The following is a 25,230-nucleotide window of genomic DNA, read 5'->3' on the forward strand; positions in this document are numbered from 1 at the left end:
AGTGAGCGTCCGACATACAAAACACAATGAGAAATGTGCAACAGCTTGATGAAAATGTCAGCCGGAATGCTGCGTTCCCTCCGTGTATTTGGGTACCCCGTGAAGAGCGGGACCGGCATTCACAACAAATAGCTTTGTGAGTGCTCATTGCGTATTGCACGGAACAATCATGCTATCCCATACGTACACAAAGGCGATAGCGTACAACGCACAACTCATTCCATTTGGTGGCAGTGGCAGTTCTGGTGAGTCCCGGGCGAGGAGGAAACATTGGAAACGTCTCCGTTCGAAATCTGTCTGTGCAACAAGAGTCAGATATACAACGTGCGCTTGGCGAGGTTCAATTACTTCGTGGAAGTGGACAACAATGTTGTCGGACGCCAATATTGTGAGCAAAGTGTCCTGCCCGCACAAGATGGGCAGAAGCGAGACTGAAGAGGATTTTGCTTGCAGTGTGCGTGTGTGCGCTATATGTGGGATGTTTTCAGATGCGCGTTTCAAGCGCGAGCGACAGAAGACGAATGCACAAAAATGACATTGACCTTGTTCATTTTTCTGCCTATTCTTTAATTCGACCTTCAGATAATTCGATCAAATTTCGCGTTCAGGTCAGGGTCGAATTAACGGAAGTTTACTGTAGATGAAACTCGAAAGCAGAGGAACTATTGGTTGTCTATCCTCAAATCCTGCAAGGTTCCCCTGCGCCCCTCAACAAAACGGATGTTGCACACTGTCTGCAAAACTACAGTGGATCCTGCTATAGTGAGAACCTTATGACTCAAGATGCATTAAATAGAAGTGAACACAGTGGGTGCGTTAAGTAGCTGCTCTCTTACTCCTTCTCAGGCGCTCCGAGTTTCGTGCTCCTGGAGCACCTATTAAACGGCACCTGGACGCTTGAACATGCTCGCTGTGCCGCTGTGATTCCCTTTCTTTTATTCTACTCTGTCTGCTCTGCGGCCGCCCCACGTCCTGCGTTCTCTTTCTTCGCTTTCGTGGAGAGGAGGGAAGAGGTCACGTGACGGAGCACGATACCCCCTTTTTCGTGCACCCTCCAAAAGCTGGGGCGCGAGGAGCCAACACCACCTAGATACAGAAAGCCTGCACGCCCTTTGACGTCACGTAACAATTAACAGTCAGCAGATGAGGATCGTGTTATAAACGGTCGTAGCCAATCACGAACATGCTTTCAGCGGTCTGCGAGTTGTGATTGAACGTCGTTGTGTACTAAGTGGAAAAACTTGGAAATAAAGCGCAAAACGGTCGCAATCTTTATCAAAAAATGATTTTCTGGAAAGCGTCCTGCACTTGTTGTCTAAATATTTAGGTCTGCAGGTTCCAGGTGGGCTACAATAATTTGCTTGTTCTTGTGTTCACAGAACGATGAATTGCAGTAGCAGACAAATTCTGATACTTATTTGAAAGAGGGAGAGGAAGCACAGGCTTTCTCTATCTAGGTGGTGTTGGAAGAGCACGCTCGCGTACGAAACTCGGAGTATGAGTGTTACCACTTAACAGTAGGAGTGCCAAACACTCGCACTCCAGAGCAGCCAGTTAACGCACCCAGTGATGCAGCACAACTGCACGTCCTAGGACCCTACCTGGTTGTACTGATTCCAGTGGGACGAATACATCTGCCAGCACAAGGGAATCAGGGCCCTTGTTAGGAGAGTCTGCAACAGCAGAAGGCAGATCCAAGAGGGCTGCTGTTGAGGTTACTGGACCTCCAAACAAGAGGGGCGGTGCACCGGGTGCTCCATTTGTTTGCTGGTTCTGATGTTGTGCCATTTGCTTAGGCATTTGATTCAGAGGAATTCGTTGAGGAGTGCTGCAGAAGGAAAGAAAATGAGACAGTCGGGCAACATGAAAATTGCCTAGTTCTTTAACGATTCTCTAGCTTTGTGTAGTATGTGCCTTGCAACAGCAGTCATTGGTTCCTGATGGACAACAACCACACTAATTGAACCTCTGTATGCAATATGGAGATAAGACGACTTATCCCCTTTTTAGAATTTTTGTTGCAATGACATCTACGTAGAGTATGTACCTACCGAAGAAAATTTAGGACCATATTGCAATTTATTGACCCACTGCAGGAGGGTAAGAAATGGGAAATGCATGTATAACAACAGGGACGGACTGTCAGATCAGGCCCCTTTTCAACACACGCATACAAATGGTGTCGCTTAAATTTTGCTACGTTGAGAAATGAGTTTCGACTTCCAGTCGAAAAACATGTCCTTCCTACCTCACAGGACCGCGTCAGCAGTGCCACTGACCTTTGTAATAGGAAAAAACGCGAGCGCTAAGTTAACAAGTCATATTATGCTGGTCATCTGGACATTATTTTCAAGATTGTGCATGATAAGCCAGGTCCAGGCTGCTCCACAACATATGGGTGACTTCACCCTACATGGCATCACCATTGTTCAGCCATCGAAGTTTGACTTGTGAAAACTTTTTTTTTTCTTTCTCTGCGCGATAACAGGGGATATGTCATGCTCCTGGACTTTGTTAAATTACTGCTAAGTCAAACACCCAAAAACGATCCTAAGAGAACATGCATGTAGAGTAGACATGTCTTACACATTTTACACTTCACTTCAATGCGTGAGAGCTGGCGGAACTACATCACTGCTCTTCGGTTTAGGCTGATTTGACTCCGAGACTCCATTTTTGAGCCGAGGACACACAGTTTGACTCCAGTTACACACTTTGAAGTTGCGATTGTCCTTTAGTGGACAGGGTCATGAGACACGACTGTTTTAAATCTAGAGTAGCGACCTAACACATGCAATGAAGGATTTATCCCACAATTTAGCAGTCATATCACTGCCCTGCCCACAATTTTTGAAGTGGTAGCTTTTTTTCTTTTTTTTTGAATTCAGGGGTAAACACAACCATACTGTCAATTTCATATCATTTTGTAAGGGCAGGTATTCCATCCCGAAAATTAAAAAAAATAAAAAATTGTCAGCCCTGGTATGGTATGCAAAGAAGGCTATTTGAACGTGCACCATCGCTACTTTATACATGGAAAAGCACCAGGATAAATTACACATCCAGAAGCGTCCAAATAGATCAACTTGCATCTCATTAGTAACCATAACTATTCCGAAGGTTGAAAGTCAAGCGTAACTCACCCTGGGAAGTCGCCCTGAGAGCTGGGATGATGAGGCAGTGCTTGCCGTATCAAGGACTGCCCCAGAGCATCCAATTCTTCTAGGCCTTTCGACTTTGCTGGTGGCAGGCCCGCTATCAAGTGTAAGACACAAAGACACAGTAAGGACACTGGCTAAGGACTCATCATCATTTAAATAAAGTTGTTGTTGTTGTTGCTTAAGAGTAGCGTGGTAGGCAACAACTTTATTTCGATGATGATGATGACTGCAGTGTTTCATCGCCAGCACTGGTACTCCCCATTGCTCAAGATAATTTGGTGAAAATATCATGAGGGCCAGGCCAAAGCCAGACACTGTGCAGAAAGGTTACTAGTGCTTTAAAGGCCAGAGCATTGGTGGGCTGGATTTGGCTATGTAAGTAATTATTAGCTAATGTAAGTATTAAGTAATGTGGCTATGGTGAGAGGGCGAGCAAGGTAGAATTTATGCATGTGAAGACTTATTGCTGAGACTGCTCACCTGTAAAAGTTACTTGTCTGATGCAATTGAATTGGAATTACAACTATGTATATGCTCATAAAGTAATTACAATTACAATAGTAATTGTACACAAGTAATTATAACAGTTACAATTAAGAAATTATAATTATAGCTTAATTTCAACAAAGAAGTATTTGGGGAAACACAGAGTTACATTCGTAACTTTGGTGCATAACTTCCGTTCCTCCTTCCCTGAGGAAGTGGGGAGTGCAGTACAAAATATGGAAATATTTATTGAAAGGGCAAATGAGATGGCTAGTGAGGTACAATGACTAGAGATGCGTGTATCTCTGCATAGTAGAAACATAAGAGCACACCTCTACTGCTGTTGCAAAAGCATTGCAGGAATTTGTTGAATGGATTAACTCTTTCCTTACCACGCCCATAGAGCGTCGATCACCGGTGATCTACGGTTTTCAAGCAGCGCTACTCTGCCTCCAAAGCAGATATGGACAAGTGGTGACATTTGATGGATACTATAAACACTACAGAATGGGTTTTGTTTGCGCTTTTAGCTTCTCCTCGCGGTGGTGGTCTATCGAGCTGGCTCTGTGCCAAGGAGGCAGTGTGGAGACTTTATCCTGGTCGCAGCTTGGCGTTCTCGCGGGGTATCTCTTTTGCAAATGCGCAATACTCGCATTTGAAGCATATTTGGGTTCAATTTCGTTTATCAGAATGCAAATTACGACTCTGAGGAAGTTAGATAATCAGATTTTTGTCTCAAATGTGTGGATATGCATAACTTGCACTTTTGCTATTCTTCCTGTGTCAAAACTAACCGGGAGGAGTTGAAAAGCTGTGAAATAGCAAAAATGTGGTACAAGAACAGGGAAGTTGAGCAAGAAACTAATGTTTTCTGCAGAATGTTCATTTCTGTTTTACTCCTTCAATGAACTCTATCACTCAGTTACATAAACAACATGAGTGTTGACATTATTTTCCACAGCTCATGAACTTCTTGGTCCAGTGTTGATATTTGCAGATATTATTTCTGACAAAATTTGTCACATTTTGTGTATTCTGGAACTTGTAGATCGATATTTTTGTTCAAGATGCAGGTTTATCTTCATGAGGCTTCTGCTGTTTGCACCAATTTTTTTGTGCAAATACACGAATACCTTTGTTTCTGAGAATTACATCATTCGATAGGGCATTCATTTGGCTACATTTTCCTATGCTGCAACATATTTTGAAGTCATACTTTCAGCCACAAAAAATATATTTGTCAAACCACCCGAAAATGGCCATTTTTGCGGCAGCAAGGAAAGAGTTAAAAATGACACAGTGGAGTGGTAAAAAATGGCCGAATCATGTGCATAGTGTACCGAAACAACCCCAAGATCATTAGAAATTGCATACCTGCAATGGTGATTAAGTTATACTGACAAATACATAATTTGAAAGTAATCCTGAAAGTAGGCAATTAGTGGTGATAATGTAATTTGTTTGTAATTCATTGTGTAATTTGTACTACTTATACAGTGCTATCTCGCCAAATGTGAAACGTACATGAATAATTCTCTCTTTTCTTAGTTAATACTGTGGTGTGTAGTGTTATGCATGCATGACATAATGCGTTATAACAATGTGTTATAACCCTTTTAAGTAAATGTATGCTACAGAATCAGTTTCTCACTGCTGCCAATAGTAGAGATGGTGGCTGGAGCACTGGTGACTGGTGGTCGATAGGGGTTGCTGATGGGAACCATGACCGAGGAAGCAACATGCACGGGGGAGTACTTGGGAGGTCCACTGCCAGCTGCAGTACCCTGAGTGGCAGCCCGACTTGAAATGCCACCCATCGTGAAGCTGGAATGTGTCACCGTCTGGCCGACGCTGCTGCCCAAGATTCGACCCCAGTCGGACAAGGTGCTCGGTTCCTCTGGGCTATCATTGATGCCTGCGGGTGACAGGCATTCGGGCTATCACACATTTTGTCGACGCGAATAGGTGTTGTATTCGGATGCGTTACCTAAGGCTAGAAGTTGGTCATCTAGTAGTGACAGGTCTGTCTTCAGGAGTGTCGAAGGACTAGGACGAGTCGGTGCTTCCGTCTTCTGCGGAGAGCACAGGTCTAACAACGATGCTGATACTGTCTGCGATGTTGCTCGATCTGCATTTAATGAATGTAGCCTCATTTACATGAATACGACCACCAGCATACGAAATCTGCCCATGTAAATGGGTCGGTCTGCTAGAAAAGTGTGTAGAGTGCACCCTCGTTAATATGACCCGTGGATTTTGGTCATAAAGCAAATTGTCATACTACCCTCACCCTCCAGACTGACTGCTGCGGAGAACAAAAGCCGACATAGTTATGGTGATTTATTTTCCGAGAAAGTCCGTTACCAATGTCTACTCAGAGCAATTATCAGTAATCAAGATTTCTGAGTGGACAATAGCACCATCAGTTGCGCACTCGCTATAAATGTCCTTCTATTGCTCAAAGAATAACATTACAACCTTGCCAGTATGCTTGCCTCCTTCGCAGTGACATATGGGCGCCCACTCAACTCGCCACCAGGCACCCCATCCACAGTGTCATCGGGCAAACTCTGGGCAGACCCAATATGTCACTCTCGGAAATCACTGTGCGATCTGGTCCTGTGGTCACTGCCTTTTTACACACATCAGCACTTTGGCGGTTCAAAAAGCGCTATGCGTAATCCCGAGGTCAACAACATCGGGAGTCATCCCAAACCTTGTCAGCATACTTTAACACAATGTAAACATAAAAATGAGGAGATGCACACAAAGCAGGCTGCATGGAACATGCAGTCTACCATACACAACACATAGGGACCCTTCTCTCATGATGCTGGTTGAAAAGGGGCACAAGTTTGGAGCAGAACATCATCGAATGAACATAACACCACAAAATGTTTCACCATGAGGTATTCAAAATTATTTGAATTGGGCCTTTTCTGATTATTCAAATCCGATTCACCATCTGAAGAAATTATTCGGATTCGGATTACATATTCGTAAACTATTCGCAATGGAAATTTTGCTATTCGCACAGCTCTACTATGTATACTATTCAGCCTGCTGAACAGAGGTGGATCGAAACACCGGACACACTGTTATGTAAACAGAAGGTGTGCATCGAGGGAAGGGAGAACTATGGGAAAGCATTCGGTGCAGGTCAGTTGCGTCATCTGCTACTGCTAGTTGGGTTGACAAAATGGCGACAGCAGGGAGTTCCCAGCCACACTCCATTTTCATGCACGAGGAAACGCAAGTGTTCCTCTCGATTATGACAGAGTTAAAGACTGTCTACAGACTAAAAAACTTATACAGTCAAACTCCTTTACAACGAAGCTCAGGGGACAGCAAAAAAAATTCGTAGTAAAGGTATTTTCGTTAAAAAGGATGTCCATTATTGGACCGATAGGCTCCAGCGGGACCGCAAAAAAAATTTGCTGTAGTGGTATTTTCGTTAAAAAGGTGTTCGCTATAAAGGAGTTTGACTGTATTTTACTTTGTATCATAAATCAACTTCACTCAGAGACTCTGTACACAAAATATAAATGCAGACAGTGAACGTTATGAGTTTCCATGAATTTTTTAAAGAACCCGCAGAACTCGATAGATTCATATTCTCCATGAGACATGTGGATTGCAATGGCATAAATTAGGTACGATTCTGAAGACACGAGATTTAGTCCCATAGTGGTACTTTTAACATGAGCAAACTCCTCCATCCGAGAAGACAAAGAAATAAGGTGCAATTTCAAAAGGTACAAGAGAAAATGCAAGCTGCGGGATACAAGTGGGTGTGGTGCAATCTTGCGCCTTGGATTCGATGCGCATCACCATCTTTCCGACGTTGACTCGATTCGATGTGCTTGTGTGGTATTTATGTAAACACGGCTCATATGTTTGCCTCTTCATTTTTTATCAGCTTCTAGATATCCAATTATGCAACTACAGTCGCCGACCGATTTTTCGGACCCCGAGTTTTCAGACATGTTCCATTATTCTGACTCATTCGCGGAACGGCCACGCGTCCTATAGAGTTGATGTATAAGAACGTCCAAAATTTCGGACGCCGTGCAGTCCCGTCGCTCGATATTTCGGACTCTGTTTGCCCAACCAGCGAATTTCTTTCTTGGGGTGACGGAAAATATTGGTATCATCCGAGTAATCAACCAACTAAAATACTGACACCAAAAAATAGGCAATGATTATTCATTTTCCATTCCTCTGAGTAGAAGAGGTCTGTTGTAACGCTTCTGCGTCTTTGTTTTTGGCCAACGGCTTGATTCAAAAGGCCCAGCACGTGCCGTCCACCCGCGAGTCACGCGACAGCGCTGTAACGCGATCTTCTCCGAAAGCACGCATGCGTTAGGTGAAGCCAACCTGCAGACTTGATGACCTCCTCTGTCAGTGTACAGTGACGAAATGTCGCTTCGGGAAATAGAAGCTGATGTTATAGGGCAGAGCTGGAAGCGCATTAGGAAACCATTGACGAATTTTTCCCGCCTACTAGTGCTCAGTAAAGTTCTTTTGTGCTAGGTAAAGTTCGTTTTTTCGGACTGCTCGATTATTACTACTTACTTTTGCGCGAACCCCGCAGAGTCCGAAAAATCAGACGGCAACTGTATGTTCATGATGTTATAAATAACAAGACTTGCATTTTGCTGCTGACAGTTGCTGCACTACGGTTACCCATGCTGGTGTGGAAGTCGGCTTGGTATCGAAACAACGTACCCTTCTACAACTAAGGGGCCTACTCTCAGGTAGGGGCACCACTAGATAGATTATGGAAACAAGTGTTTCCTATTCGCAAACAAGGCATGGCCTCTCCTGTTGTTTACCTGTATTAGGAACTTCCGCAGTCGCAGCAGTGCTTCCGTTGACTACGGATGATTCGAGGCCCATGGCTTTCTTGTAGATATTGATAACTGTAGTCAGTTCGTCGTTGGCGGTCAAAATTTCATCTGTATGAGAGATACAATATTGCACGCCTCACTAAATAGCAAAGGTAACAAGCAAAAACTGTACTCTTGCAGCTTCAAGGATCTGCCCTGGGCAACATGATTTAATTTGGCTGCACTTTCCTAGTGAATGTTAAGGTTCCTTGTCGACTTGTCAACAATTACATACAAAATAGGCTCGTGTAAACAACGCTCAATATTTTGGTTGGTCCAATAAGTTCTGAACGTGGAATGACACTGTTGCTCGATTCATACTTTGTCTCACCGTACAGTGGCTTGCCCGTCCAATGACAGCTGCACATAAGATTGCATAAAGTAGTGAACAACTTGGCCACAGAAATACTCAAGCCCAGGTAAAGCGGCACGAAAGTGTCTCTCTATACCAGTAACTCAAATTGCTGGCGAATGACAGTTTTCAGTTTGCAGCGGCACTGTCACAAAATCGTCACACTGTCCTGTCTCCAGAGCATGTTGAACAAATCGAGTTTTTGCATGGAAATAAGTAGTAACTGCTAGCAAATGACCTCAGCGTACTTTCTTTTCTCATCAGAAATAACACGTGTTTCTGTGTTTTATATCTACTAGTTTATTCAGTCGGTATTCCTTTTCATTTGGTAGTCCTCCATATTCGATCCTAAATTGAAAACCACAATTCGCACAGCAACAGTACATACATGTTGTTCATACGGTAAATGTATTTGACTCTACTCACTGAGTCCTTCATCTTTCTCTTCCATTTCACCAGCAAGCCTGAAGAGCTTTGGTCGAAGTCGTTCGCAGCTTTCAAACAGCTCCTGAAACACACGGAGATCGTAAGGTGAACTGCTGTTGCAGTTTACACCACCATGTGGTGGTGTGGAATTGGTCTCCGTGATGTCCTATACCAACTATAAGTAGAGCCTGAAGTTTTAGGGTTTTACCCGATTCTTCCCCGAATTTGCACCCCGAATTGAAGGTTGCCTCTTTAGGGTGAAACCCGATTTTTACCTGGCAAATTGCCCTCACTGGGATGTCTGTAGGAATGCATGAATTTACTTGTTTGGCAGAAAAATTCAGTTACATCACCATTTGTACCAATCCACTACAGTTAGTTGAGTAACTGAGCCCGATTTCCCACCGAATTTAGCATACTGGGAGTTTTTTCACTCGAATTCACATGAATTTAGTGCACATTTACCCGATATTTACCCCCCGAATTTAGAAAAAATATTTTCCGAAAACTTCAGGCTCTAATAAGCTCACTGTTGAGGCGGAATGAAGCCACTTCAGATTGGAGGGTGAGTGCCACACTCATGATAAAGTATTGTGTGTCTCACTTGAGATGCATTTCTATACTCTGAGACAACCTAACAGCGACAGTCACACAGGTGCATCTCTGCCAACGAAAAATTGCCTGTAAACTGAGAGTGGGGCGTACAAGAAGATGGGAGGTGCCAGTTGGTGACACTGATAAGCTGCAATGGTGCAGTGGTGCTGAACAGCGAATTTTTGCCTCTCCTGTACACACGTCCATCGCTATTTCAATCTCAGTGGTAGCAATAGGTAGAACATCAATGGCGCGCATCTATTTTACTATACTATCACATGATACTGCTGCCACGTGCCTCAGTCTACTGTACCAGCAGCAATAAGTATTTGAAGCTTGTACTAATTTTGTAACAGCCCCCGTACTAGCCGCGGACAAAGACGTACCATTTCTGCCAAAAGACCACAACCGGTGTAACTGTTCATGTATAACTTACAGAGTTGTTTTGGATAAAATCTAAATTAGATACATAGTACACAAAGGTGGAAAACTTGTGCTAGATGGTATGTCATAATAGATGGCACAGCACAACTGTTCCCATCTTCCAGTTGCGCTATCCGTAGACCCTGAAGTTTTCGGGTCTAACCCGATTCTTCCCCGAATTTGCACCCCGAATTGAGGTTTCGGGTTAAACCCGATTTCTACCCGCGAAATGGGACCTAAGCTAGACACTCCAAGGCAATAACATATTGGCCTCTCACAAAATACGCAGTTGATTGCTTCTAAAACTCTGAATAAATGATATGACGAACGCTAACATACCTACTGTGCTCGCCCGCCCCGCAAGCGCTGGTCGGCGAGGCGCGCGCGCGTGCTGGTTGAAGGGAGTGAACGAGGGTGAGGGCGAAGGGCAGCGTTCACGGCGTTCATCGGTGCAGGTGCACGTTGCGCGGGAGCAATTACGAACAGAAACCAAACGCAGGGCTGTTACACGCTAACAGATGGGTCGTCGGAAAAAAACAGCGGACGACTGGACCGCGGATTACCCAGGTGATAAAGCAACGGAGGACTGACAGCGATGCATCAGATCCTTCTTCAAGTGCTTCAACATCGACACTCCTCCTCCGCTGCAAGTACTGTGCGATTGAAGTGTCCGCGGAGCCTGACAAAAAGCCGTACGATCGTTTCCGAGAACACGTCACATCACAGCGGCATCTGAAACTGAAAACAAATGCGGAGAAAGCCATGCAGGAAAAAAGGAAGCAGCCCACCGTTACGGACGTAATTGTTCGTCAAAGGGAACGCGAGAGGCAGGGAGAAGGCATAATATACGACTTCGTTCGTGCACTCAGCTACGCTGGAATCAGTCTGGAACACGCCGATGGTGAACTTGGAAAGTTTGTTAAGGCATACTGCCCCGCTGCCAGGGCAATGCCTTCCGCGAAACGGCTCCGTGACAGTCACTTACGCGAAGTGTTCGACCAGCACAAGGCAGCACTAACTGCAAAGATTGCTTCCGCAAAGATTGGTATTATAGTGGACGAGTCGCCTGACGTATCGGGGAAGCCCACCGTGAACGTCCTGTTCGCCTATTATGATGCTGCCCGCAATGCTAAGGCCATAAATTTGTTCGACGTTGCCAGTGTGAAAGCCGTGAACAGCGTGTCTATCAACAACGTGCTCTCTGCAGCGCTTGAGGACTACGGGAAGTGCTGGGATGACGTCGTGGCACTGTCCAGCGACTCTGCTGAATACATGAGGTGCGCAGTGAAAGAAATCAGAGAGGCAGAAAATGTGAACTTTGTTCATGTCAAAGATCTTCCACACCTCCTTCATGTTGCCGTCAGCAAGGCCCTACAGTGTGACGGCGTTAGTGACATTCGGGATGCTGTCATAAAATTTGGTGCACTCTTCAAACATGCAAACAGGCTTTTCCAGCAATACCATCAGATATGTTTGTCAAGCGGGTTGTCTCTCAATGAAATCAAAAAGCCACCTGCAGTGGTGCCAGTGCGCTGGTTTAGTTTTTACAGGACACTTGTACCTGTCACAGAGACGTGGGATTGTCTCACTGAGCTTGTTGAGCAAGAGACAAGTGCAAAGACGAAAGATCTCCGAACTGTTCTCGGACGCAACAAAGCCCTGCTCTACGCAAAAGCAGTGTGTCTTCAGGAGCTACTTAAAGACTTATCTATTGTGGGCACAAAACTTGAAAGTGACGAAGTGCTACTTCCCAAGTTCTACGACTTGCTTCACGTAGAGCTAGGTCATGCAATGGACAAAGTTGAGGCAGGCATCATCTCCACCCAAGGAGGCACAGTGAAGGCTGTTTTGGCTATGCTTCCAAGAGAAACAGCCGAAGTAGTGAAGGACAGCATAAATAACTTCTGTGAAACGCTTGCAAATAAGTGGAATGCAACTCGCTTAAGGAACCTTTCAGAGATGGCGAAGGGCCAACTCACACAAATCGAGTTGTGGAGATTAGCAAAAGTGCTTGATCCTTCCCAGAAGCATCTTTTGAGTACATCTTTCGAAGAGTACAAGTGCCTTTTTTCACTTGTAACATCTGCACTGGATCCAATCCGTGAAGAGTTTGAACGTTACATGAAAGAAGATGCACCAGAAAATCATGTTGACCTTCTGACATACTGGAGCAAGTGCAACAACTATCCTCATCTGAGGACTGCTGCACTGAGCATGTTGTGCATGCCAATTGGAAGCTGCGATGTGGAGCGCTCATTCAGCAAACTCAGGTATCTGCAGACTCCAAGACGATCCAGCATGAGCGATGAACTTTTGGAAATAAGTGCGATGCTCTTTGTCAACAAGCACATTTCTTAACTTAAGCTCCTATTTTATGTGCCTCCAGGATAGTGCCATGTCACAGATTACACTGTTTGTAACCGTAAGTTGTTTACAATAAATCCCGATTACTCCCCGAATTCCATCAGATAGTATTTTTTTCAACCCGAATTTGCATGAATTTTTGACATGAAGTTATTTGCCCGATTTTTACCCCCCGAATTTGAAAAAAAAATAAAACCCGAAAACTTCAGGCTCTACCCATCAGTTACAATGTACATACATAGTTGCCCTCTAGAAGCTTTGTATTGACAAAAAATGTAACTGCCAAGATCCAGCATAAGCAGCATGACACTACAGCTCAGTTTGACAGCAATGAACATCAACTACTACTCTCGAGTTATATTTTCTTTAAAATGTGTGCTTACTTTCATGAGCTCTTTCTCTTCTGACGATGTTTCCTGTGGCCTGTAATTGTTCAGCATGTCCTTCAGCACTTTGGCATTGTTGTGAACAGTCTCGATTTCCGTTGTTCTCCGTGCTAGCAACTCCATGCGCCGGTCCGCCTTCATAAAGCAGTTTCTGTTATTCTTTGCAAGACAAAACGGCTTCAAACTTCTGAAGTGATACACCATAAGTGAAATGTAGCGCCCACAACAACAGCCAGTTAAACAACCCAAGTAAATAACATGCAGTGTGGCAACAAACAAATTTGAATTGAAATAAAAATTGAATTGAAATAAACACCTTGCAACAGCGGTGTCAGTACCTACTGCCATGTATATTCAATTATTCGTACAAAACGCATTCATACGTATCAGTTTCTTTTCTTTCGTGGAAGGTGTGTTGGGAGAACTTTGGCGTCATTTTTGTGGTGGGTTAGTGCGTTTGGGGAGGGAAGGAGCTGTGAAAATTCCTGCCCAAGCCATCAGATACCTCACCTCTTTCACCATACTCTTGATGAGTCTGTTGGCGGCTTGTAGATCCTCAGGGTTCTTGCTCTGAAGTAGCTTTTGAAGCATCTGAAAGATACACCAGGTAAACACATCATTCAGCTGCAGTTGGACCCTGATACGACACAGTTCACAACAATGACAGTGATGATCTGATGCTTATTGGTGCAGAAGCAGCTAAGCTACGCTGCACCAATAAGACTTCAAAATTTTCGTTACTGCCATTGGAACAAAGGCAATGAACCTGATTTGGATAAATCGATATCGTAAGAACAAAGATTTACTAGACGATGTGACAATAATATGAAACACTGAAAAAAAAATTAAATAGCAAAACAAGAGTGTGCAAGTTAAGTTCACAAAAAAAGAAAGAAAGAAGAAAATGAACATTATGCATTTAGCTGCATCGAGTGTAAATGCAAAATTACCTGAGACTTTTCCTCATCTTCAAAGACTGTGCTCTGAGATCTCGGCGCTACTGGTGGAATGGGCGATGGATCCTTCTCGGTAGAGATAAATGCGAGCATTACTGTTTTGCAAAAGCCAAAATGTGCTGCATGTGCAAAGGTGTGCTATGCACAGAACTTTGTCGTTTCTTTTCTTTCTTTTCTTTTTATGCTTAGGGACAAAAGTTCAGTTTGATTTCAAGAACTGTAAATTAGTGTAAGACTGTATACAGTGAAAAAAAAAGAAGAAACCTTTTCGCGCTTCCCGTGAACTGGTCATGCGGATCTACCGTGCACTACCTGGTGTTCACTAGTGTCCGAATTGGTGGCTGAATTCGCACTCTGCCAAGTTAGTTTTCGGGGCTCTTCGGGTTTTAACGGAAGCGACGATAACACAAACCGGAGGGTAAAAATAGGTTTTACCGGGATATACCCTGAAACAGGAGACTCTAGTGCTACTCACATCAATGACGTAAACTGGATCAAGTGCAATGACTCCTTGCCGCTTGAGCATGTGATACGCCTCTTGGATCTTGGAATGGTGTTTGAGCTCAATGCTCCAGCGGTACATGATTTCGATGATCTTCTGCTTCACCCTTTGCGAGGCGCGATTCCCGAGGTACTGGATAGAAGCAAACGCTCATCTACAGGCCTCGGTCACGAAGTTGAGAAACTCCACACATGAACGGGACTTACCTTCGGAGACACAACCTTGATGAGTTCGTTCAGGAACCGAAACTTGCCCACTTCGTCCTGAAACTTTCCTCCACATCTTGCTGTGCATTCTTCGAGGACCTACAGTATAGACAAAATGCCTCGCATGAGAGCTACTCAAACCATGAACTGCGTGTGTTTGATACGTAGATACGATACGTGCGTTCGGGGTTAAACTCCGTAAAACCCATTTTAACGCCTGATTTGCATCATCATCATCACTTCGGGTAAAACCCAAAAAAAAACCCAAAATCTAACTTGCCAAACTGCCAATTCAGCTACCAATATCTGCACTGAAGAACACTAAGCACTGCACATTCAGCATGGTCATTCCACATCTCGGGTTCATTTAAAATGCAAGAAGCTCGTTTTTTTTTCACCACATATCACCTTGTTTTCTTACGGCTCCTGAAATAAAACCCGTCTTCTATCCCAGATTTAAAAAAAACAAACATAAAACCCAAAAACATGATGCTCTAGATGTACGGAACCTACCACCTGCTTTGGTACCCTTTAAAGTTGGACAGAAAGCATACTTCCTAGCATACACATAAAAGTGCATGAGTACGAGAAATCAAAATAAATGTAAACCCAAGTCCAGTTCATCATTACAATTCTTCTATGCTACAAGGTCATGCTGCTGTGACATCATCCAATGAACTTAAAGGAGCATGGAACACGTGAACACCTAACCTTGAACACGTTTTTTCAGTGTGATATAGAGGGGGTGTGCAGGAAAAGTAGCCCCACATTTTCGCACATAGCGCGTTCCCTGCATACCGCACAAACTTACGGCGGCGGACGATGGCGCATTTATGCGAGGAAAATCAATCGTGGTAACCAGACTCTGCGTAACAAAATCGTTAGCCCCGCTGACTTTGTTCTGTGTATTTCCAATGGGACATTGCAGTGCAACACAGCAGCCTTGCCATACTGCCGGGGATGCCACCTATGCAGAAACCGGAACGAAATCTGGCAACTGTGCCATGACCACCATATTGACTTCTGCATAGGCAATTCGGGATGCACAGAGAGCAACGTTTGCATGGATAACATTTTTGTTATGCAGAGTTTGATTACTACGATTATTTTATGGGTTTCGTCGGAAGTTATTGGAGGTTCGTACGGTAAGCAGGGAAAGTGGTGCATGCGTAAATGTGGGGCTACTTTTTCTGCACACACCCTGTATATTTGCATGACAGTCCCTGTATGTCTAGGGTTCTTCGTTTTTGGGTTAAACCCGATTTTTCATGATACTTCCCACCGAACAAGTTTTCCAAAATTCGGGTAAAACCCGATATCTACCCGAATCTCTTTCGAAGGGAAGAAACACAAAATTATGCCTCAAAATCATGTACATATATTGAAATTGATGTAACCTGGTGTAAATTAGTTACTTTTTTTTTGTAACGGGTATTTATTTTATAATTTTAACTGTAATTTAATGACTTCTGAACATGAATGAGCATGTAGTTTGTACTTACAATTCAATTACCGATGAAAGGTAATTTTTTCAGGCTTGCTGATACACCCATAAAATTTCCTTAGAAGCAAAAGCCCCGAAACCAGAAACCCTATTCATAGGCTAGTAATTTGGTCCTGCCGTAGTGACCTCTACAGCTTCAAAATCTTGACAGGGGCTATGCCCCAAACAGGTTCTATATGCTCACTGCACAATAGTTTCTAGTTTATGTGTGCCCTAAGGTTCTCTAACAGTTTTCTGTGGAAATAAGGGTTGGTTACAGAAAATAATAATGTTTCAGTTTCTATTTCTGGTACCTCAGAAATTCAATGTTTGGTTTCCACTCCCAGACAATTTTCGGTAGCGGTTTCCTTTTCCTCAGCAGATTTTCGTTTCTGGTAAAGGTAACGAAAGTATCTTCGTTTCCAGCAGAATTTGGGTATCGAATGTTTCCGTTTCCGGTAACAAACACTGCTTTCTATGTCATACCTGAAGCAGGAAAACACAGAAGACATACGTGGTCTTCCTCGACCACTCATACTCAGCACTAACTTGGCACAACTTTGGTACAAACGCGAGCACAGATGTAATTACACAGTGTAAGCACACTAATGCAGAACAGACCAACAGTTAGTTGCACACTTATGGCGTTGCGGTATTGCGGGATCCTGATTGGATTGGGTTATTTTAGTATTCCGAGAAGCTTGTGAGCCCCCCGCAGGAACCTCTTTGCATGAATCATTCGCATTGTCTACATGTATTTCGCCATTAAATCAATCTGAGGACTAATGAAACGTGAATGAGAGAATACTAATATATATATGCATATTTATTTATTTATTATTAATCTCAAGGCCAAGAACGAATGAGGGGAGTGGTGGTTGGTTAGTTATAATTTAATGGAAGATATCAGCATTCATACAAAACAATGACGATGGAAGGTGGTTCCACGGCATGCTTGTTCTAGGTATGAACGAATTTAAGGTATTATGAAATGCATATTAAAAGGAAAGGTAGGGGAATTACGTTACGTGAATTCAATTTCTGTGAACGTTTCCAGGCTTGAATTTAGTTTCCATTTTGGTTTCCGGTAAAGGTAACAAAAATATTTTTTGTTTCTGTTCCTATTTTCGTTGCCTACAGAATTTGGGTAGTATTTAATGTTTCTCGTTTGCGTTAACCAGCCCTGGTGGAAGATCCTATGCTGTAAGCATAACTACAGTTTTGTCACGAGTACACAGGCATTCTCCTTGCGTAACCAAAGTGTGCTTTCCCCGCTTGATTTTTGTTTTGTGTGATGCTCGTAGAAAACCAGAAACACTCACTAGAAGTGCTTGTATGGCCTCACGTTCTTGTGGTGACTGGATCTTGTGAGCGAGAAAACGGAGTGCCTGGATTGGACCTTCTCGGTCGAGGAGGATACGGTCACACAGCAGCTGGACCGCTTCCAGGTCTAGGTCACGGCTCAGGGGATTCGTGGCACGTGCTGGGAAAGAAACGGTCAATCCCTTAGTAAATGACAAAAGGTGTCATGCAAGCTTAAGCATCACAAGACCTTGCATTAGGCATCACGTGCACCCAGGCCCAGGGTTGCTGTACTGCAAAGCCAACACATGTCAGATTGCCTACATCCATGTTACGTTGTTATCCATTCGTAAGAACTCGTTGCTGGTGTCATTATTAGCAGGTATCGCCGTGTACACACTTTGCCAAAATGGTAGCAGGGTGACAGACGTGACATTATAGATTATTATATGGTAAAACAATGGGATGCCAGATACAGATGTGTACAATGATGCTTTGCCAGTGTCAGTAGCTCAGCTGGTAGTGTGCTCGCTTAACGTGCTCAAGATCGCAGGTTTGATCCTGGTCGAGGATGGCAACAATGTTGGGGAGGGAGACGTTGCTTCCATATGTCAGACATTTCCGGTACACGTTAAAGAACCCCAGGTCGTCGAAATTATCCACTCTCCTACTCTGCAGCACGTGCAGCAGGTAGCCACACAGGTGTAGGCAGACTCATCTTACATGTAAATCTGCTGCTCCCAAGCATGAGGATTTGACAAATCCAAGGGCATTTGTTCACAGGTAGCTTCGAATTAAGATCAAAATTCATGCAAGAATAGATGCTTGTAGCACAGAAATAACAGTGGCATTGACCCAATCAGAATGCACTGTATAACCATTTGTAGAATCTCTCATTTCGTACAAGGGCCAATCCCGTGACCTGCGTGATTACGCGAGCCCCACATACTTTGAGAAAGGCTGGAGAGAAGCACATACCGCAAATTTTTATTGATAGCTTCGCACGAACTGGGCTGCGCAATCCCACACGTAAGTTCGCGGGTACAATTCGACAGCATGCTTTGCCTGGATCCTTTGCTGTTCTGCTTTTCTACTTTCCTGCGAGCAGCAAATATACTAACAGCGCAACGGTCTGTGACGAAGTACACCTCCACTGACAGCGGACGAGACAGTTCTTAAATGCCGATAAGCGTTTACGCGCAAGAAAATTGCTAACCGCGTTTAAATCCAATGCATGTCATAGGCGTCATCATACTGCCACCGAAAATAGGGCGAAAACAACCATACGCGAAAATCAGATGGACCAGAGTTGGCTAGCCTTCAGTGCGACGCGCCTAGGCACTGGAACCTATTCATACTGTAGTTGTCCATTCAGATGCAGGTCACCTGTGGACGACAACAAAGGACAGCAATCTCGTCTTATTATCATCTAGCAGCAGATTATCCTCGCGTATTCCATTTTGAACCACAGCTGTCTTCGACACCTTTGCGGAACAAACGCAATGGGGTTTGCACCGATTGATGCCTTAGCAAATAACAATTCAGTAAGGTGTCAATACGATATTTTTTCGACAGAGTTGGCGCGCTCAGATATAGGCGAAGCGGGGAAAGCCGGTTTTGTTGATAGAACTCACCCAAGAGAGTGTCAAGCGAACCGTCGTCGTCCATCTTGGCTTATGCAGTCCGCCAGTGTGGCTAGACGAGCGGCAGGACATCTTGTCATGCGAAACAGATTCGCCCAGTTTCAGTTTCGATCTCCTTCCTTTATTAAATAATAATAATTTCCTCCTCCCCCTTACCGTTGCTTGCTTCTATATCTCAGAAGCCATGGGCCCACAAAAGGATAGGGCTCTTAAACCTGCAAATTGAAGTGGAAGGAGCTCCGAAAACGCGACTAGAGCTATCACCGGCGCAAACGCAATCACCGAGACCCACCTACGAAATGCGGAATCCCCGCTCGGAACGTGAGTGGGCACGGTTTGGAGCCAACAGGGGAAGAAAAGAGTCGGTAGCAGTCGGTAGCTAACAACATTGCCCGTCAGCCAGCGCACCATCACACCAAAGAGTAGAACAAGGAGTTCTATGGGTGCCTCCGCGGATACATTTTGGCCAGGGAAAAACAAGGTGTCTGGACGGCGTCTTTCTTCCTATCAGGGGCGGATCCAGACCCTCATTTTGGGGGGGGGCGGACAACGTCTCAAGCGAATTTCTATATAGTGTTTTCAATCTTCAGATGCCTATGCCTTGTTGTGCGTGCGGTGGGGGTGGGGGACAAGAAGGGGCCCTTCTACTGTACCTGCCGCGGGGAACTGCGACAGTTTTTTCTTCGTTAAAGGTGATTTTTGTATAGCGTTACTGACATGCAGTGAACTCAAAACTGATGTTTATTGTGCATCAGAGAACTGGTATATAAATATCACTCAGATGACAAAATCTAGTCTCCGTTGTCCGCGAGCCTTACTTGCGAAACGATCGATGACCCTTTGCGTATCGATGGCAATGTCCCTATGGGTGTGCAGCAATGCCAACGCAGTCAAGCGCTCTTCAGCCATCTGTGTCCTCATCCACGATTTTAACCGACGGAGAGTAGAGAAGGACCGTTCGGCACTGGCTACGCTAACAGGGAGAGTGGCCAGTACTTGTAGAAGCGTACGTATTAGAGGGAAGACCTCCCTGTCGCATTTGTCCAGAGCTTCAACAGCAGTACCCGGCACCTCAGTCTGGGTCTTCCACTTTTCGCGCCATAACCTCAGCTCGGCTTGAAGTAGAAGTGGTCCTATTGGCGCGCTATTCCCCATGAACGCAGAATACCGCTCCCCAATAGCAGAAACAGCTTCCTTGTCGACGCCGTCTGTGGCACAGGTGTGAGGGGGCACAAAAAGGAACAGCTCGTATGCTCTTTCCGCCTCGGTTGTAAACCTTGTCTCTAAATCTGACAGCACATTATCCATTAACGGAGTGTACAGTGACATCCTGTAGTAGCTCTCTGTATTGGCCGTAGCGACGTTGCACCTGTGAGTCTGTCTCTTAGCTATACGTGGGGACCGCAACTCTGTTCCCAGTTCTTCTCCCAGGGCACTGGCTTGCTTGTAGAGCTCCGAAAATGCCTCTTCACTTTTCTCTCTGCGGTCGCGGAGAACAGTCATGGTGTCTGCCAACGCGCTCCTAGCCGTGCGAACGTCAAGATATTCCTTCTGAAAGAGACGACTCAGTGGAACAGTGTGCGCGAGTATGTCCGCCAAGCAAACAATTGCTACTAGGAATTCGGAGTCACTGATGGCAGCACGGAGCGTCTTTGCTTTCGCTGCGCTTTGCATCTCTTTCCAGTCAGCAATGGTATCAAGAGCTTTCGACACACTGCCCACGGACTCTCGAAACTGTATAACGCTGTCGTGCCGTTCAACCCACCTCGTCTCACAAAGGCCTTTAAGTTGGCCTCCAAGGGTGCTCTTTAATACCACGTTTCGTTTCGATGACGCCGCAAAGAAGGAAATTACTTCTTTCATAATGCCAACAGCATTTCTGATCGCTTGGACTTTGCAGGACTTGGACAAAGACAGGTTGAGTGCGTGGTTGAAGCACGGGCAGTGCACCGCATTAGGCGCATGTTTCTTGATCTCAGACACAGCGCCACAGATCTCGGACACCATGACGCTGCAGCCGTCGGTAGCTATACCTACGCACTTTTCTGGGTCGAGGCCTAAGGTCTTCAGTGTTGTTACAACCTGTTCCCCGAGTATCTTTCCTGTCAAGACGGGCTCTTCAATGTTGATACCGGTATCAGTATCGCTACTGACACGACGAAGATCGACGAACTGTACAAAGTCCTCTCGAACCACATTCTTGTGAACGTAGCGTAAAATGAGACTAAGCTGCGACATGTGAGCTAGGTCAGTGGTTTCGTCGAACATAACGCTGTACATGCCGGATTCGTGCACACGCCCAGTGACCGTGGCAAGGACTTCCTCTCCACAGCACTGGATGAGTTCATTCTGCGTCGTTTTGCTGATGTATGTGGCCCGGGACGACGTGCTGGCAAGGTGCTTTTGGAGTTCTGTGTCCCCACTGGCGACCCGGAACCGCAAAAGTTCTCGAAAGTTGCCCTCGTTTGACGTTAATGAAGTACCTTGCGAACAGTCTGCAAGCATCCCGTCGTCTCTGTGTCCGCGAAACGGTATTCCTTGGCGCCCTAGAAAGATTATAGAGTCTATGATAGGCAAGAGTCTTTTCCGGTTCTCATCCATTTGATGAAGTCGCTGACAAGATACTTGATTGGCGACGCACGTTTCAGGTGCATCGGCACAGGCAAGAAAGGCTTTTGCGGCTTGAACCGCCTCTTTGTGGTATCTAGTTGCTTCATGCAGAGGGAGGTCACCATCTTTGCCAAGTAGCCTCGCGAATGTTCGGAGAGGTTTTGTAACGAGCTTTTGAAGAGTAACATTCCTTTGGTACCCTCCTACGCTCCCCGTTGTGAAGAGTGCACAATACTTGCAATAGAGACCACTTTGGCACTTCGAGAGAACCAGCCAGTTAAATTTGCTCAAATGTGAGTGGCTTACATATCTCTTTTCTTCCTTGCCGCCTTTTTTGTGGACGGAGTATGGGAAACTGTAGTTTTCCGCTGGATGCCAATGAGATTCCAACAAGCGCCGCTTAGTGAAGTCGTCAACATGTTTCCCGACAAAGCTTCCAACGTCTAGTAAAAAGGCTGCAGCGGAGCCATCATTCCTTCCACTGTCACTCATGGTGTTCGATAGTTCGCATTCATGTTCAGCACTGTGACTGCGCTCATGTCGTGAACCGTTGCCGTCAGCCACAGCACTTGCTGGCATGGCACACGCTATCTGAGGATTGGCGTCCGCGTCGCTGTCATCCGTGGGCAACGTAGAGGAACCCGATTGTGATATTGCCGGCGCCGCGACCTCCTCGATGTCTTGAATTGAAGTTTGCAAGGCATGCTTGGGAGCGCGACTAAAGAAACTGTCAATCTTTTGAAGACTCGCTCGCTTCATTTTACTTCAGACTCCGTTCTCACCGCTTAGACGCGGAATTGGCCACGTGCCGTGAGTCGCGCGCGAGAAAGAAGGAAAGCGCTGTCATGGAGACAGAATAAAGAGTGAAGGCGGCATCTTGGTGAAAGCAAGCGCGTGACCGTTGTTGGCATGGGTCGGACGGTGGGACAGGGGGGGCATGTGCCCCCTCCCCAGGGGCGGATACAGACCCTCGGTTTGGGGGGGGCGGTTTCTTTGCCGGAGCGCGCAGTGGGGGAGGGGGAGAGGGAAATGCAATGCATAAACTGACGTTTTTTTTGGGGGGGGGCGATCGCCCAACCGCCCCCCCTTGGATCCGCCACTGCTTCCTATGAGTGCCGCACTCTCATCCCGATCGAAAAATCCGACAAGACTCCATCAGAAATTCTAATGGTTCATTAGAATATTTTGATGTACCATTAAAACAGCTTGTTAGCCCATTAATTAACAACTCTTAGTGGTCCAACAGGACTGTTAGCGGTCCGACAAATGCTGTCCCACAACCCGTCAGGTGGGCTGAATGGCCTCAAAAAGGCCTGATGGTACCACAAGGCCCCTGGCGGCCCAACAAAGGGTATTCAACTGCCCATCAGGTGCATCAGCTTAGTGGCCCCGAGGAGGGCCCAATGGTCCGTGAACGAGGCTTTGCGGTCAAACAGGTGATGCCTCATAGTAGATCAGGAGCCCCTCATCGAAAATCAGAGATATGGCATTAGCATAATCGCTAAAACACTCCATGCAGGAGCCCGTAAAGGACAGAACTGCAAAAGATAAGGCGGAAACTGCGTGCTGTCCTAGTCTTGTCCTTTAGTGTTTCGTTGTATCGAAAGTTCTAGCTTTTATAAGAAACAAGCAACGCTGTAGCCAACTATAGCTTTCTTATGGTATATAATTTGGCAGCTCGCCTTGTCCTGACAGCAGGCGCGGATATAGGGGGGTCCAGGGGTCCGGACCCCCCTCAATTCCAGACTTGAACATAGGGTTTTTTGTGTGTGTGTCAGTATGTACCAACTCGCCCATACCGTTGCTTTACCTAAATCTGATCAGCGCTCAGAGACTCAAGCTGCGAACGCCGCAGCCTGCACTGCGCGACGCTTGCAGCCTATATAAAAGGCTACGTGCCATGCGCCTGTACCATAGGCACCCATAAAACGACTGGGGGCTTCATAGGTAGACGTCCCTTTTCGTATATCCGCCGGATGTCGCGTGTCAGCAGTTTCAAAAATGTTCCTAGTCCTCACGGAATTCTCTGATGGAATGGAGTGTTGCGAAAGAGGAAAAAAAAACGCGCGATTGCACTGCGAAAGTTCGAGTCTCGACGGACCTACAGAATGTCTCAACCAACAGCAGTAACACAGTCTTTGTGTTAGTCTTGAGGTGATACCCCAAACCATTCCTCACTTCAATGTTGCTTGTGTGAGTAAATGAAATAAATTTAGATACCTCACTCCTTCTATTTAACCGCGGCGGCAAACAGGACTCTCGGATTTACCAACTCACGCGAAGACAAGATACAAGTATACTATTTGTGCTGTCGGCATCGCACTCAGCACTCAGCATAAACAATTGGCTTTATTAATTACCGAGATAAGCTTTCAAATTTGGATCCGTCGTTGCCGCTGGCTTTCGGTAGCCCAGAGGCCCATACTTCGGATATGGAGAATCACTCTTCCATTGCTTTCGACAGAAAGTTGCACGCACACGCTCACTCGTATATGAAATGCACCAGTCGAACTCCCCCAACTGCACAACGTGCTACGTGGAATTCAGCACAATATTTTATCCTGCAACCGATATCTCCCTCGACGACTCGTCCTCCAACGCCTTGGCTACCCAAACATCTCGTTGGCCACTCTGCTCGGTCCAGTCCTGCACAACCAGGAGGCGGTCACGACTACACTCTTGCGCTTCCTTCAGGACTCTTGCCTCTCGACCAGCCTCTAATATTTTTTTTAATGGATAGCAAGTCAGCCTGTGCCACTAAGTTTTCATTTCTTTCTCAATAAACATATTCCCTCCTACCATAGCATAGCTGACTTGTGGGAAGCATGGGGCGCATGCCCTTTTGTGACAATTACCACGATTGCATAAGTGTCACAAAGAAATTGAAGCGCGATTAATGTAATTAATGCGGTGGAAATGCGTCAGCATTAGACGTATTCTCTTTTTTTTTTTTGCGTTTGCAGCTGACTCACCCCCCACCCACTACCACTGTCCAGCACTATCCACCTCTACCACCCCTAACTATCACCAACTACACTAACTACACAGCCACAACAGTTGCGCAAGCCTTCTTCCTCCCCGGCGAGTTGCCCCTTCGCCGCGCTGCCGGAGAGAGAGAGAGACAGAGAGAAAGAGAGGTCTTCATTCTACCAGTGCGCATGCACAGCCATCACCACCTAGATAGAGACAGCCTGCTTACTTGTCGACGTGACGTAACAAGTAAGAGTCAGCCAATCAGGATCGTGTTTTCAACGGCGGTGACTAATCACGAACGAGCTTTCAGCGGTCGTTGCCATGGAGACGAACCACCGTCGTCTGCGAGCACGTCCCGGCGTACTAAATGGGAAGACGTTAAAAGAAAGTGAAAAACGGTCCCATATCTTTCTCAAGACTGATTTTCTGGAAAGCGCATCGCACATTTTGTCTACAGATTCAGGTCTACAGGTT

General features: G+C 45.5%; 2 protein-coding genes across 2 annotated transcripts in view; both read right to left on the reverse strand.

Moving 5' to 3' along the window:
- The window catches only part of LOC135391685 (ADP-ribosylation factor-binding protein GGA1-like), a 28,071-nt gene extending 8,823 nt beyond the window's left edge, over window positions 1–19,248 (reverse strand). Inside the window, exons 1-13 of the mRNA XM_064622024.1 lie at window positions 19,165–19,248; window positions 17,551–17,711; window positions 14,746–14,844; window positions 14,513–14,671; window positions 14,032–14,103; window positions 13,592–13,672; window positions 13,079–13,216; window positions 9,315–9,396; window positions 8,483–8,605; window positions 5,635–5,775; window positions 5,299–5,562; window positions 3,144–3,255; window positions 1,602–1,828 (exon numbers count right to left, since the gene is read on the reverse strand). Of these exons, the coding sequence (XP_064478094.1) occupies window positions 1,602–1,828; window positions 3,144–3,255; window positions 5,299–5,562; window positions 5,635–5,775; window positions 8,483–8,605; window positions 9,315–9,396; window positions 13,079–13,216; window positions 13,592–13,672; window positions 14,032–14,103; window positions 14,513–14,671; window positions 14,746–14,844; window positions 17,551–17,711; window positions 19,165–19,198 (1,693 nt within the window). The 5' untranslated portion in view covers window positions 19,199–19,248. The remainder of the gene's footprint in view (window positions 1–1,601; window positions 1,829–3,143; window positions 3,256–5,298; window positions 5,563–5,634; window positions 5,776–8,482; window positions 8,606–9,314; window positions 9,397–13,078; window positions 13,217–13,591; window positions 13,673–14,031; window positions 14,104–14,512; window positions 14,672–14,745; window positions 14,845–17,550; window positions 17,712–19,164) is intronic.
- A 702-nt stretch (window positions 19,249–19,950) lies between these two features.
- LOC135392519 (52 kDa repressor of the inhibitor of the protein kinase-like) lies at window positions 19,951–22,542 on the reverse strand. Its single transcript, XM_064623225.1, has one exon. It carries the CDS (start codon window positions 22,540–22,542, stop codon window positions 19,951–19,953), a length of 2,592 nt encoding a protein of 863 aa, XP_064479295.1.
- Between the last annotated feature and the right edge of the window lie 2,688 nt (window positions 22,543–25,230).

Source organism: Ornithodoros turicata, chromosome 4 (genome assembly GCF_037126465.1).
Source record: "Ornithodoros turicata isolate Travis chromosome 4, ASM3712646v1, whole genome shotgun sequence".
Classification (NCBI taxonomy): Eukaryota; Metazoa; Arthropoda; class Arachnida; order Ixodida; family Argasidae; genus Ornithodoros; species Ornithodoros turicata.